Source organism: Ruditapes philippinarum, unplaced genomic scaffold, assembly GCF_026571515.1.
Source record: "Ruditapes philippinarum isolate M1 unplaced genomic scaffold, ASM2657151v2 ctg2215_1_1_1_1, whole genome shotgun sequence".
NCBI lineage: Eukaryota > Metazoa > Mollusca > Bivalvia > Venerida > Veneridae > Ruditapes > Ruditapes philippinarum.
The window spans coordinates 1-14,095 of record NW_026862127.1 but is presented as its reverse complement, the minus strand read 5'-3'; the positions used below and the strand labels follow the sequence as shown (position 1 = coordinate 14,095).

The 14,095-nt window shown below is 30.6% G+C and overlaps 1 protein-coding gene across 1 annotated transcript; it reads left to right on the top strand.

Moving 5' to 3' along the window:
- Window positions 1–1,012: 1,012 nt before the first annotated feature.
- Window positions 1,013–8,902, top strand: LOC132718031 (phosphatidylglycerophosphatase and protein-tyrosine phosphatase 1-like; the record flags this gene model as incomplete). Its single annotated transcript, XM_060701635.1, is given in 6 exon segments — window positions 1,013–1,080; window positions 5,956–6,348; window positions 6,998–7,078; window positions 7,654–7,680; window positions 7,682–7,849; window positions 8,747–8,902. Coding segments are annotated over 5 exon segments (576 nt in total), but the record flags the coding sequence as incomplete, so codon positions are not given.
- Window positions 8,903–14,095: the final 5,193 nt, after the last annotated feature.

Here is a 14,095-nt window from a genome sequence, read left to right as displayed (position 1 = left end):
TAGGGAAGAAAATTTAAACACCCTACAATGTATGTATGAGGTCCTAGATGCTCAAGTTTTTAGCTTCATTATTGACACTGTCATTAATCACATGACTAGTTGTTATATTACTTATGTGACTGACCATTGAAAAGTCTTAACTTACTGTGACAATTTCTTTAATATATAAGAGTCTCGGCTGACTTTAGTTCTTTGCCGTGAAGTGTATAAGGAAACACAACGGATGTTTCTTTCGACTGATTCATATATATGATTTCACTCTCATCTTGATTAAAGTCCATGGACCAATCAGTTTCCCAATTTTTTAAGGTTATTGAGAGTTTTTGAAGGGTCTTTGTGTGAATTAAATTTTAAGATAAGTTATTGTGTTGTTTGCGAGTAGAATAACTTTTCAGTCAGCCTGTTTGGCTTGTTATAAGTTGTCATGGGTTTAATAGCTATGTTATGACCTGAAACCATGTTGATAAGGGCTTAAGATATCACGTTTATTATAAAAAGACATGATATTGGAAACATGCTACATATTAGCTTAGAGTCAATGCATGTTGGTTTGCATTTTTGGCCCATTTTATAAACAGGGGCAATGGCGGCATGTTTGGAAAGGAACTTGGGATGTTTAAAGGTGAAGTTTTTTAAGTGTTAAATATTGTGGTAAGCTTAAAATTGTCAAGACCAGGGACCGAGGTTTGCTTGGATTTAAATCCATAACTTAATTACGGAGTTTCCGTACTCCACCCTCTGTAGTATGGTTGTGTGGAGTAAGCAGTTGTTTGCAAGACTTTGAAAGGCTTGCTAATTATATTATCTGATATGATATTTATAATGTACATGTATAGCAGATGAACGAAATCATATAAAATTTATTCATATTAAATTAGGTCTAGTTATCTTATTATAAATTATATCGAAAATGCTCATACTAAATCACATAGAACATTTTTTCAAGAAATATTATATACTTTCCTTTTGTTTTATACAGAATCGGATACCGCCATTTGTAAACTACAACAATTATCTCCCCTAGATTTAAATACACCATTTTATGTTAGATGTCAAATTTTCTGTAGAAATCCAGAAGCTGTAAGTTTAATGCTTTTAAACTCTGAAAATTCTTAACTAAGATGTTTTTAGGTATATTTATTGTAAATTGAAGTTATATTAAGTTATGTTAAGCAGCTGTCCATAGTCCTTCATTGAAAGACATCGCATTTTCTTTTTTTACAGTTTATCGGAAAATGTGCGGATTTGACCCATGTAAAAATAGCTTCAAATCCGCGGTTACGTCTATATTTTTGGACTACAGCTGTCCAATGATATAATGGTGTCTCATCTCATATTAATGAACACCTATCTGCTACTATTTGTGTTCTAATATTTCCAAGACAATTTACATTTGAACAGTATCAAAGCAAAACCAATAGTCATCTTTATTTTTTAGTAAATCTATACTGGCATGCGAGCAGTTCCCGTACAGAAGCAGTACCCGTATTTTTCATTTAAACGCTTGATTTTTACATGCATTCTTCAAAAATTCATTTCAAATCAAGCAGATACATAAACGAGACAAAATCTAAGTGTCAGTTCGGCAGTACGTATAAAGGGTGGGAGTGGTTTCGTCGAACTACCGGTTCGTCTAACTGATCTTATATAGTAAAACAGGTAGTGGTTTCGGCTAACTTAATTTATATAGTGAACAATAGCTATTGTATAATGGGCACATCAATTATCGCGGGTCTTAATGTGTGGTTTATCACACATTTTCATGCAATTAAAGACAAGATATTGAAAATTTAAACATATTATTTATTCTTTTCTTTAGAATAATAATGATATTTACAGAACAGAACAGAACAGAACATGAATTTTATTTTAGATTTGAGCATTTCGCTCCTCATCCATAACATAATTATACATTGTTATGTCAAAGTCAAACAATATAATGATATAATACAATATTGAAAATGACAGTATCTGTGGTACATATGACAAAAGAAGGTATAGAATATATATCAGTATCATTTAACATGAGATTCTTAACGTACATGACAATAAATTGAGCATTTATTTATTTATTATATATTTATTAATTATTTATTGTAAAAGATTATGCCTAATTCTTAATGCACAATTTAGGAAACAAACTAAATTATTCAACATTTTTTCATTTCTGGTTGACAACAACTGGGTAAGTTTAAACATAGATGGTCTTTCATAATAATATCTATCAATGTAACGTTTTCTTATAAGTCTGTAGCAGGGACACACACAAATCATATGGAATTCATCCTCAATGTCTCTGGATTGACATACACTGCATGTTCTTTCACCTCTTTCAATTCTATTCTGACCATATCGTCCGGTTTCAATCCTAAGGCAATGTGCGGATATCCTAAACTTGGTAATAACATATATATATTTACATAAAATAATAACACAAGATCTCAGGGAACAAACAACATCATAGAAATATATATATACGTTTAAAAGTACAACCTGAAAAAAAAAAAACTAAAGAGTCAACACAAATTACATTTCACACAAGTTTATTTTTAAATTCTATGACAAACTATACATACAAATAGTTAAAGCTGAAAAATAATGCTTTTAATCGGAATAAAATCGACATATATACTAAACAAAAAATAAAGCTTGAAAGAGAAAGAATTAAAAATGCATGAATACATAAAAAAAATCCACGTACGTAATTATTATAAAAAACACATATTTTTTAAATACTTTGTTTTTCTCTATATAAATAAATGAGGTATGCACATTATTCAAAAATGAAAATAATACATCATGATTTCTATGTAATAAACAACAATCTGTTTTAATTCTTTTTTCACCACTCAATAGATATAAAACTATGATTTAAATGTATATACGTATATACGAAAGTAAAACCTGAAAAAAAAGAATAATTTATAAAATTTACACAAATATATACACATTAAGTGAAACCTGTAAAATATATTTTTACTAATGTCGACCTATATTCACAAATGGTAAAAGAAGGAACAATGTTGTTATTGGAATAAAATTTATACCATTATTTTGTAGTAATAAGCAACGCATATTTTTTAAATTCTTTATTCATCTCTTTATAAGCATGCATAGTATTACAGAGTATACACCATGGCTTTTACGTAGTATTCAACAATATTTTTTATTCTTTATTCATCACTTTTTATATATAATGGAAGTAACATGTACAATCTCAAGTCCGCACGTCCTGCTCGTGTGTTGATCCTTCTGTGCCATCCTGTAATGAATAATGTCGGAATAAATGTAAAGTTGATTTAGTAAACATACAACGTCAATAATTTCAAAAAAAAAATTTCCTTTTAATTTCATTTTCCGTATTTGATGAATAATATGTGAGAAAAAAAACAACAAAAAACATGAACATTTTATTTTTTATTTAGAAATATATCAAAATTCACAAATAGACATTTACTAATATATTAATATATTGTATTAGAATTGTTTCAGGATCTTACCTTCAACGTCGTTGTTTATCAAATAACGAAAAAACCTTTTCAAAATAAGTATAATTAATATATAAACATACTTCTACAATATATTATATTCATTAATGATATTTGCGTCATAATTTAATTATAACAAAATATTCAATTGATGATAAAAACACTATATATATGAACCACATCTACTTTTCCTTTAATTACTATATAATATCAGTTAGACGAAACCACTTTCGCACCTCTTCATAAATTAAGTTAGCCGAACCGGTAGTTTGACGAAACCACCCTAATTCCGTATAAAAAGTCTCATTTTAAATCACTTTCACCTGTGCGTTGTCAAAACGTGACCTTGTTTTATCTGGGGGATTCCGTCCTTGCGCGCATGCGCAATCATACTTACACGTAAGGCATGTTAAAGGGTTTTCCACTAATACCACCTGTTTACAGATAAGAAGGCAATGTGATGAACTTGTTTAATTATCAGAATTTTGACCAATGTTACTATATAAAATAATTTTATGGCTTTGATGCGTAAAATATCATGCATACAAGCATGCCATCGCATGTAAATGCGTTGGGGGTAACGGTACCGGGCAATAGATACACGCGTTTAGTCTACTTTCTATTTCCTGAATTACATCTATGTATCTTTTAGAAAATGGTCTGTTTTAACAATTATGAATGAAAAATAGGTCCGATATAATAAAATTGTATAATTATAATGGGTTAAAGTTTATGTACGGGAACTACTTCTCTTCATACAAAATAACGGATAATTTCGGTACCCCATATGAGGCCTCATAACTAAGGGTTATTCTATGTTTAGAACATGATGGAATTTCCATGATTTGTGTGACGAGCCGAATATTGATGTGTAACATTCAAATTTTGGTGAGTGAGCGTAATAAAAAATAATGTTTAAATAACTACGATTTTTGTACGGGAACTGCTCGCATGCCAGTACATACGTAACCTAGCCCCGTCCGAAAGTGGGAATTTTCTCTATGGCATTTATCAAATCTCTCAATGGTTGTTTAACAAAGACAATTGTCGTAAAAGGTATGAAAACTTAAAGTAAAATTGTGAAATTATTTACTTTGCTCTTAATCTTAATAAATTATAAGTTTTTTCAGTCATATATATATATAGCATTTCAATAAAAATACAATAAAAAAGTAAAAGTAAATCTACTGGAAGATGCATGAGCCATGAGGTCTAGGAGGTACTTGAGACTGTTTATGCCTAATACCTTGGAATTGTAGGTACAACAGAAATATGAGGCACCAGTATATAATGTATTGTATTGCAGTTGCACTCACAGATATCCGGCCTATTTGTCTTGTCAGTAATGATATTATCGTAAAATAATATTCTGTAAACAACCTATAAACACTGCAGACTGACTTAAATGTTATTGTTTTTGGTCATTAACTTATACTTTATTGACATGTGTACTTAAATTTGATAGACCATTCTGGTAGACAGACGTTTCATTTCCAAGACAGTTAACACCAAGACGTTTCACTCACAAAGTTATAGTAAAACGTCTTGGAGATGTTTCACTCCTATTTTTATGTCAAAATGAAACAGGTACTTTTGAATTTTTACTTTCTGTCTTCTTTAATTTTGGTGTAGGCAGAGGTGCTGTCATATTAATCAGCAGGCAGATACAGAATACTCTATAGGGCCTAGTAATATACTGGACATTCCGTAGTACATGTTCATTACAGCTGTTTTATTCTGCAAGTTAGAGCCCATTTTTTCTTCAAAATTAATTGAAATGGCAGTCAGTGAGTTAGTGTAGTATGAATGTCAATAACATATTGTCATGAGAAAAAATACATGTATATTATTATATGCAATTACTGAAGTTCCCTCCCATTAACTGATCAACTATGCAACTTTTCCATGGCATTCATTTATGGATTTTGAAATAAGTTTGGACAAATAGTATACCATATTAAGAAAAGGTGTCATATGCAACACCCTGAATTGTACCACCAAAGCCAGATTAACACTTATATAAAGTTCAAGGTTAATGTAGTCTGTATTTCCCTTTCAGAAAATAACTGCAAGTATTGGGGGGATTCCAGTGAAACTTAAAATGTGAATAGGTAACAGTGAGAGGGAGTGCACTGCAAGAGAACCATAACTTCATCATAAATTATTTTCAAATAATCTTCCTTATAAACTTACTTATATACAGGAGTTATTTTATTTCATTTCTTTCATTAATTAACTTATTGTTGCATGATTGTGCATATCTTGTATTTATCAAGATTTTGCACTGAAAGTCTAGATCCATGCCTCATTTTTTGAAATAATACAATTGTTTACTTCATGTAAAACTACTCATTGGTAACTCTGTTATACTTTAAAAATTTAAATATATAATTGATAAACTCGTCCCTAGTTATATTAACTAAGTCTCACAATTTGATTGAATCTGTGCTATTTATACTATTTTCAGAAATTCTACATCAATGGCAATGACATAAACATCATCTTGATAAAACCACAAAGGTGGTGTACATGTAAGGTTGGATTGGTACCTTGCTTTCCTTAACACTCTAAAAAAAGTAATAAATAGACAAAGACAATATAAGAAATATTTTTTTGGTACCGGGTATATATCCATTTATATAAGCAAGTTTGTTGCATGTAAAATTAGTACAGATTGTTTGCAAAGAATCAAAACTGTACTAATTGAAGCTTCATCATGAGTTTAATGAATAAGGTTGCCTTCTACCCAACTCTCTTTTACAATGTGGTGATGGCCCAGGTGACTGGCAGGAACTGGTATGATAGAATAGATGAGACTGTTTTACTTGGAGCACTACCATTCAGAGGAATGACAAAATGGGTCAGTATTTAGTACATGTAATACATGTAACATTTACTTATTTTACAGCTTCAATGTCTGTATTGAAGAAAATGTTAAGCTATTTATGATCGCTATGGTGTCGTCATTAAAAATCTTCAATGTAGCCAATCCTTTAAAAGGTATCAACATAAAAAGCTGCACTGTTTGGCTTTAAGATACAAAGTAATGGTAAAGTGTATTCAAAAGTCACAGCTTCATTGTACTACTGATAAATGGTTGAATAATGTACAATAAAGGAAAATTCTTTGTCTATGAAGGAAAAGACATGACATGCTACAATTTATCATGATAATGTTACTATGTACAAAAATCAGTGTCATTCAGTTGGAAAGTTAATATTAATTTACAAATTTGATTTACAAGTAGCCATTCTCATTTATTAACTTCATGTTACAAGCTTCTGGTTTTGTAGTGAGTGTATTATGCTCAAATGATTTAAATTTTAAAAATGATTGTAAAATATGCACCAACATGCACATTGTAAACAAGATTATATTTGTTGGCATCCATAAATGCACAAGAGAATGTATTCTAACTATATACATTGTACATTGTATTTTTTATATTGTTATCAGATCATCTAACATTATGTTAAAAAGATGATATTTTATATGTATTTATATTTTAGTTAGTAGGAGAAGAGAATGTTAAAGGGGTGATAACACTGAATGAGGATTGGGAACTGGAGCAGTTTTGTAATACCACTGAGGTTAGATTTATAAAGAATCAGCATTATCTCCCTTTGCTACTTTTTGTCAATTCTTTCATTAATTAATAAAAGTTATATTCTAGTAAAAACTAATTAAATGTAGATTGAATGGCAGCACATCTGTATTGGTAAGTGTCTGTTAGCAAGAATTCTTTCTTATAGCCCATAGAGTGCTGTCTAATATAAGCAATAGAAAAATGCCACTGGTAATAAATCTGATCGGTCTTCCTATTCATTAATGTTAATGTAGTGAAAAACAAGGGAATTTGTGACAATATTGGAAACTAACAAGAATTTGTTTTCATTGTTTCAAGGCAATCTTTATGTCTGACTGAATTAAATTATATACCTTCGAATTTGAATACAAGTCATCTTGCTTTGAATAACTTACATTACATTCTGTGTTTAAGGGGTTTCTATGATATAACATAACAAATGAACAGTCAACTGTGTAGAGAGACTCTGAGTCTAGTCAGGTTTGAAGTTAAGTTATGGTGCTTTTGTTGTAGTTCAAAACTATTTTATAGTATGTTTATTTGAGGTTAAAATGAAAAATATTTTGTTGACAATTTCAGGAATGGGAGAAGGCTGGTGTAAAGCAGTTTGAAGATACCTACTGTAGATTTTACTGCCAGTCCAAGTCAGGAAAATATTAGAAAGGCTGTTGCATTTATTGAGGATTATCATAACAAAGATTTAGGCAGCGTGTATGTTCACTGTAAGGCTGGACGAACCCGTAGTGCAACCATTGTAGCGTGCTATCTAGTCAAAGTTAGTTGAGATATATTAGTTAAAAATTTCATTGTTACTATGCTATTGTAAAGCATGCTAACTAACCTATAATCTGTTGATTTCTTAAATGGACTTGTCTAGTGTCTGGAACTGTCCATTATCAATTTGTGGGATATCAAGATGAAAATATAAATGTAGTCAACAAGCAGTATAGAACCTGGTCAGACTGCACAGATGTACAAGTTGACCAGCTTGGCATTATACTGGTGTCTCAATCATTTCATTGCTGCAAGCCTTTTTTTTTTCAGATAAAGACTGTATTATTGTGATTTTCATTGATTGTATGAGAAATGATTATATATATACTACAGTTGCCACAGGTTCAAACTTTACATGTGACTCACCTCAAAAGATTTATAGTCATTTTGTTTTTTGAAGGATAGACCATATAGATAGTGACAAGCTTATCCTGGTTGAACATTTCTTTAAGCCAAATATGTATAATTATCAGATTTCATACAAAAAATGATCAAAATTAGCATAACTTGGACAAGAAGTCCAGTAACCAAATTAAAATGTCTGTAGCTAAATTAATGAAATTTTAGCAAATCGTTAAAATGGCTAAAGACAGACAATGGCAGTGAGGCCAGATAGTTTAGTGGATACAGAAATCACTCCATTTTAATGAAAAAACTAGATAGTTTCTTACATGTTAAATGTGTACAGCACCTTGGTTATCAAAGGCTGATCTAAGTAATCAGTTAGCAGAGAATCATACTCTTAATTATCCAGGCAAATTTTAATAAAGGACCCATTCTGAATATTCTAATTGTAAATGGAAATCACTGACAAGTATTAAATTATTTACTTTTTGTATGAACTATAAATAACACTATATTTTAGGTAATAGAAGTTTTCTTTATATTACGTTTACAGATCCATGGATGGTCACCAGACAAGGCAGTGGAATTTATCCAGGAGAAAAGACCTCATATATGGTTACGTGACAAACAACTTGATTCCATTAATGTATTTTCGAAGATGTGCAATAATAATATAATAACCCACCATCGGGTGCTTAACTTATGTGTAGTAATGACATTTTATAGTAACATTTAGTATTAATGGTTTATCAGAATAAAGTCTGTTACAGCTTGGCGACATTTTTAGCTTGGACTATTTGAAGAACAGGGAGAGCTATTGTGCTAACAAAGACATTGGTGTTACACTTTGGTTTAAGTTTTTGCATCCACAACAACTGAAGGGAAGAGGCTGAATCTTCACACACTTATTTTAGATTATAATAGATCGCTATCCAAGGTCCTTAACCTAATTTGAATTTTGACAGAATTATAGCCCTTTCATTTAGAAAATTTCTACGTTGTTGAGGCTCTTATAGAATAGTCAAGCACACCAACCAATAGCTTTTTTTATTTTTTAATTTTTCTTTGCACTTTGGCATGTATTTCATGCAAAAAATTAAGGAAATACAATGCAATAAAATTAAGTTCCTTAAGTTCTTGTTCTTTTACTTTTGAAATTCTTACACTACATTTAAAAATATAGTTATACATGTAATAGTATATGTCTGATGCAAAACAATTATTGTGAATGTTTCAATACAGGCCCCACCTCAGTCAAACAATTGTTAAAAGAAGAAAACTATTTTGATAATTCAGTTATTTGGCCACACCCATGACGTGATATTCTACAGCAGTTGTAGATTATCACGGGTCATGGGTGTGGCAATTTTACTACCAGATTTTCAATTTCTCTGAGATATAATGAAAGATAAGAGTACTTTAAATGTGTAAAATGTGATTGAAATTGATCACTAGCATATTATTTTTTGTCCAGACAGTTTACTTGCTGACTTCTGACAACTTAAACTTAAGCCACAACTTGTTTTATTCTAAAGCTAACAGCCTAGAGTTAATAAAAAAGTCATCTTGACCTTTAACTAATTTTGACTTTTATGTTGGTCCTGAATGATCTAAAAAGCTAGTGATTGAAAATATTACTTCAATAATCAATATTGACTTCACTGGATATCTCTAATATAAATGGAAATTTAAAGTTGCTTGCCACCCAGAGGAGCCAAAATATTTCCAAGAAAATCAACTTAGGAAAATGAACTTTGAAAATAAAAACAATAAATGATATAGAAAATATTCAAAAATTGATGTATGATTTACATGTTATATGCAATGAATGAAGTGTTTTTTCCCCCAGTAATTGTCACCCATATTTCTACTGCATGACAAAATGCAATAAGGGCTATTTTTGCGCATTTTGACCTTTATTTGGTAATTTACTTGGATTGAATGTGCCATTTGCAATGTGTAAATTACTTTCTTTGTTCACTTGACAATATTTTAAATTTTTCAATTACATTTTTCAAGAAATAAGCATTGAATTCCGAGGCGTGCTGCTTTAAGTCTTGTGTCCCGGTACTTTACTTTTGCAAAAAATTTAAACTGTTGGCTTATCCAGGTTAGCATAAAGTGGTGGCCTTATGAACAACAGATATGTATAAATTTTTTTGCCTCAGGTTTTTATTTATTAATTTTATTTAGGATGGATATTATTGCAAATATTTACATACTTAGAAATGAAAGTGTAAATTACAGGAATGTCTTTCACATTGCTTTATATTTGCACACATGTACCATTGAAATAAATAAAGCAAAAAAGATTCAGTTTGTTTTTTCATTTAGATTACAAAAACATATTAGATATTGATAAGTTTTTTGTAGTTGAACAGCATTTTCTAGGTAGTATTAGTGCTATAATGGTTGTTATTTCATTGGCACAGATATAAACAACCCTTTTTTTACTACATAAATGTCAGTTTTAAAACAGATTATCAAGTTATGTTTTTATTACTCCCCCTGGCATAAAAATAGTAATCAGTCTGTCTGTCCGTCCATACGAGATTAACCTAAAAAGGCAAGTTGCATTTATCTTAAGTTCTACCTGTACCAATGGCTTCATAATTTGCACACTTATCAATACAAAGTACTTGATATTGTCAAGAAATATAACTGTGCCATCCATTTTCCCGGTTATTTCCCTTTCTATCACTTTGAAAATAGGGCCTTGTATGGTTAACCTATTCTGGCAAGTTGGATTTGTCTTAAATTTCTCCTGATTTCTCATATATTTAATATTTTTCTGTGGAATAAGGGGTCATTGGGGTCAAGGTCATTGGTGTAAAAACAATGAATTTTAACATTTTTGCTCATGCAGCCTTTAATTTTTAAATTGATGTCTTTCATGTTTAGTATGGACATGCCTAGGGAGGTCCTCTTCCTTTGGGTTAAGTTAGGGGTCATTTTGGGTTAGGGTTACCAATGCCAAAAATAGATTTTTACACTTTTGCCCATACAACCTTTATTTATGGACTGTCATGTTTGGTATGAAGATATAATGCATGGTATTCTTCCTTTGTAACGAATAAAGGGGTCAGTGGGTTAAGGTCAATAGAATTTTACACTTTTGCTCATACAGCCTTCATGAATCTTTCAGATGTCTTTCATATTAGATAGGAAGATAACTTGCATGGTATTGTACCTTGGATTGAGTTAGGGGTCAAGGTCAAGTAATAGATGTCTCACATTTGCTTATTCAGTGGCTATTTACAGACTGATATTTTTCATATTTGGAAGGAACATAACTTGGATCTTATACAGCCTTTGTATTATTTTATCAGTATCTCATATTTAGAAGGAACATACCTCAAGTGGTCCTTTAAGTTTGGTTGGAGTTGAGAGTCACTGGGTTCAAGGTCAAGTTCTTGCATTTATATATGTATATTTCATAAATATTTAATGATGAAGTTGAATATCATTCAACTTCATCACATAGCAGACATATATTTTTCACAATAACAAAACATCATGACTCTGTTAAGTTATATAACTTATTACTACAATTTTTTGGCAATTTTTCTGTCCATAATTGATTGCAGAATAAAAAATCTTACCAAGCGCACAATTGTTCTACCAGCAACCAACTGATCTACTTGCAACCATTTAAAAGTTTGTTTATAATTCAAGTACATGTAGATATTTTCAACATAAAATGTTGTTACAGTTTAAAATTGCAGCAGGGTAAACAATGATAATACTTTGATCAGACGGTTTTTTGGTGGACAAGACATGTATTAATCTTCTAGTTTCAAATAAATGTACTATAAGCTTGTGGTGTAATTTTATCTTTTGATGACATCTTTTTATGCCGCCGCAGCATCTGCGATGCGGTGGCATATGGCAATTCACCTGTGTGTGTGTTTGTACGTATGTGTTATATAGATTATATAGTGAACTTAATAAATCTTCTTGTGAAAAACCACTAGTCCAATTTCAACCAAACTTGGCAGGATTGATCCTTGGGTGAAGGGCTTCCTAAGTTGTTCAAAGAATTTCATTCCCTGCAAAAATCTGGTTGCCATGGTAACCAAAAGGAATTATAAGAATAAATTAAAAAAATCTTCTTGTAAAGACCAACAAGGCCTAGAGCATAGATATTTTGCATAAGGCATTGTCTGGTAGGCATCTACCCAGATTGTTCAAATTAAAGCCCTGGGGTCAAAATTGGCCCCGTCCCAGGGGTCATTGATTTTCACTATATGTACATACAGTAAAAAATTAATAATCTTAGAGCTTTGATGTTTGCTTTATAATATCATCCATGGGTCCTCTACCAAAGTTGTTCAAATTTTGCCCCTGGTGTCAAAATTGGCCCTGCCGGGGGGCATTGATTTTCATTTTGTACACATAGTAAAAACAAAAACTTAAACAAATGTTTTCTGAATTGGAGAAAGCTACAGCTTAGATATTTGACATGAAATGTTGTTTGGTGGACCTGTATCAAGATTGTTTGGTTGACCTGTATCAAGATTGTTTAAATTAAACCCTTGGGTCAAAATTTTGCTTTGCCCAACGGGAAAGTGACCTACTTTCTTGTCCTTTGATGTACAGCTATGAAATTTGGACTATGTGCACATTTTTATTTATAAAATTGAACTTTGATATCATGTGACCTAGATTTTGATGATGTGACCTACTTTTTTGTCCTTTAATGTGCAGCTATGAAATTTGAACCATGTGCACATACAATGTATTTAAGATGTAAAGTGAACTTTGATATCAGCTGGCCTAGAATTTGACTAAGTGTCTTACTGTGTTGTCCTTTGATTTACAGTCATGGAATTTTGGCCATGTGAAATATGACCTTCACCACCAAATTCACTAGACTCAACTGCATTGGTAGATTCCTACTCTGATCTTTTATTTGATTAACAATAGATTAAACCACTAACCTAAAAAATTCTGTTCCTACATTACTATTTAGTGTTGTATTAATGTGGTGGCATAGCATTTTTCACAAATGCAATCTTGTTTCAAATTACAATGTGTGGGATAGTAGCTTTAAGCACAGACTTTCAAAATAACAAAACTTGATTTATGTTATAACTTTAATGTAAATATAGATAGACAGATAGATAGATAGATAAACTTTATTCATACAAAGGCAATATGTCCGTCAGTACACAGTAATAATACAATCAGCAGTTACATAACATCAATGGCATGATATAGCATGGTATACAGGTTTGACTGTACATGAACTAGGTCTATTAAAAAGTCAATTCTTATTCATCATAACATATCTAGTATTATAATATATGTGATACATATAAAATGAATATGATATATATATATACATGTATATAACATCAGAACTATCATAACACATGCAATATTCATGAGACATCATGATTTAACATTCATTTTAAACAAGCTACTCAATAAATTATTCATTAAACCTGTAAGTAATTTGATTACAACATATTAATTTATATTACAAACCTTATATCTTATCTTTGTTGTTCATTCACTAAACATTTTTAAATGAAAATTATCAGGACTAATGTTTTTTTCTGGCAAAATGGTTATCTCTGATGATTTTTTTTAACCAGAACAGAAGTGGATTGCCTTATTGTTTGAAATTTTATCTTGCATAAAGTATATTCGTTTTCAATGCAAATGCAAAAAAAACCTTAGTAATATGTTTTTAAATGTTTGTGTCATAAAATAAATCTTTCATTAGAGTGATACATTTACAATATTTATTCATTTACATCATTAAAGTTATCACACATAAACACTACTATAATAAAATGAAACATCGTGTGATATTAATTTCAGAAAAACAATTGAAATATATACTGGCAGGACAAAAAATGAACAAAACTTGGATATTTAATACAAGATCAGTTAT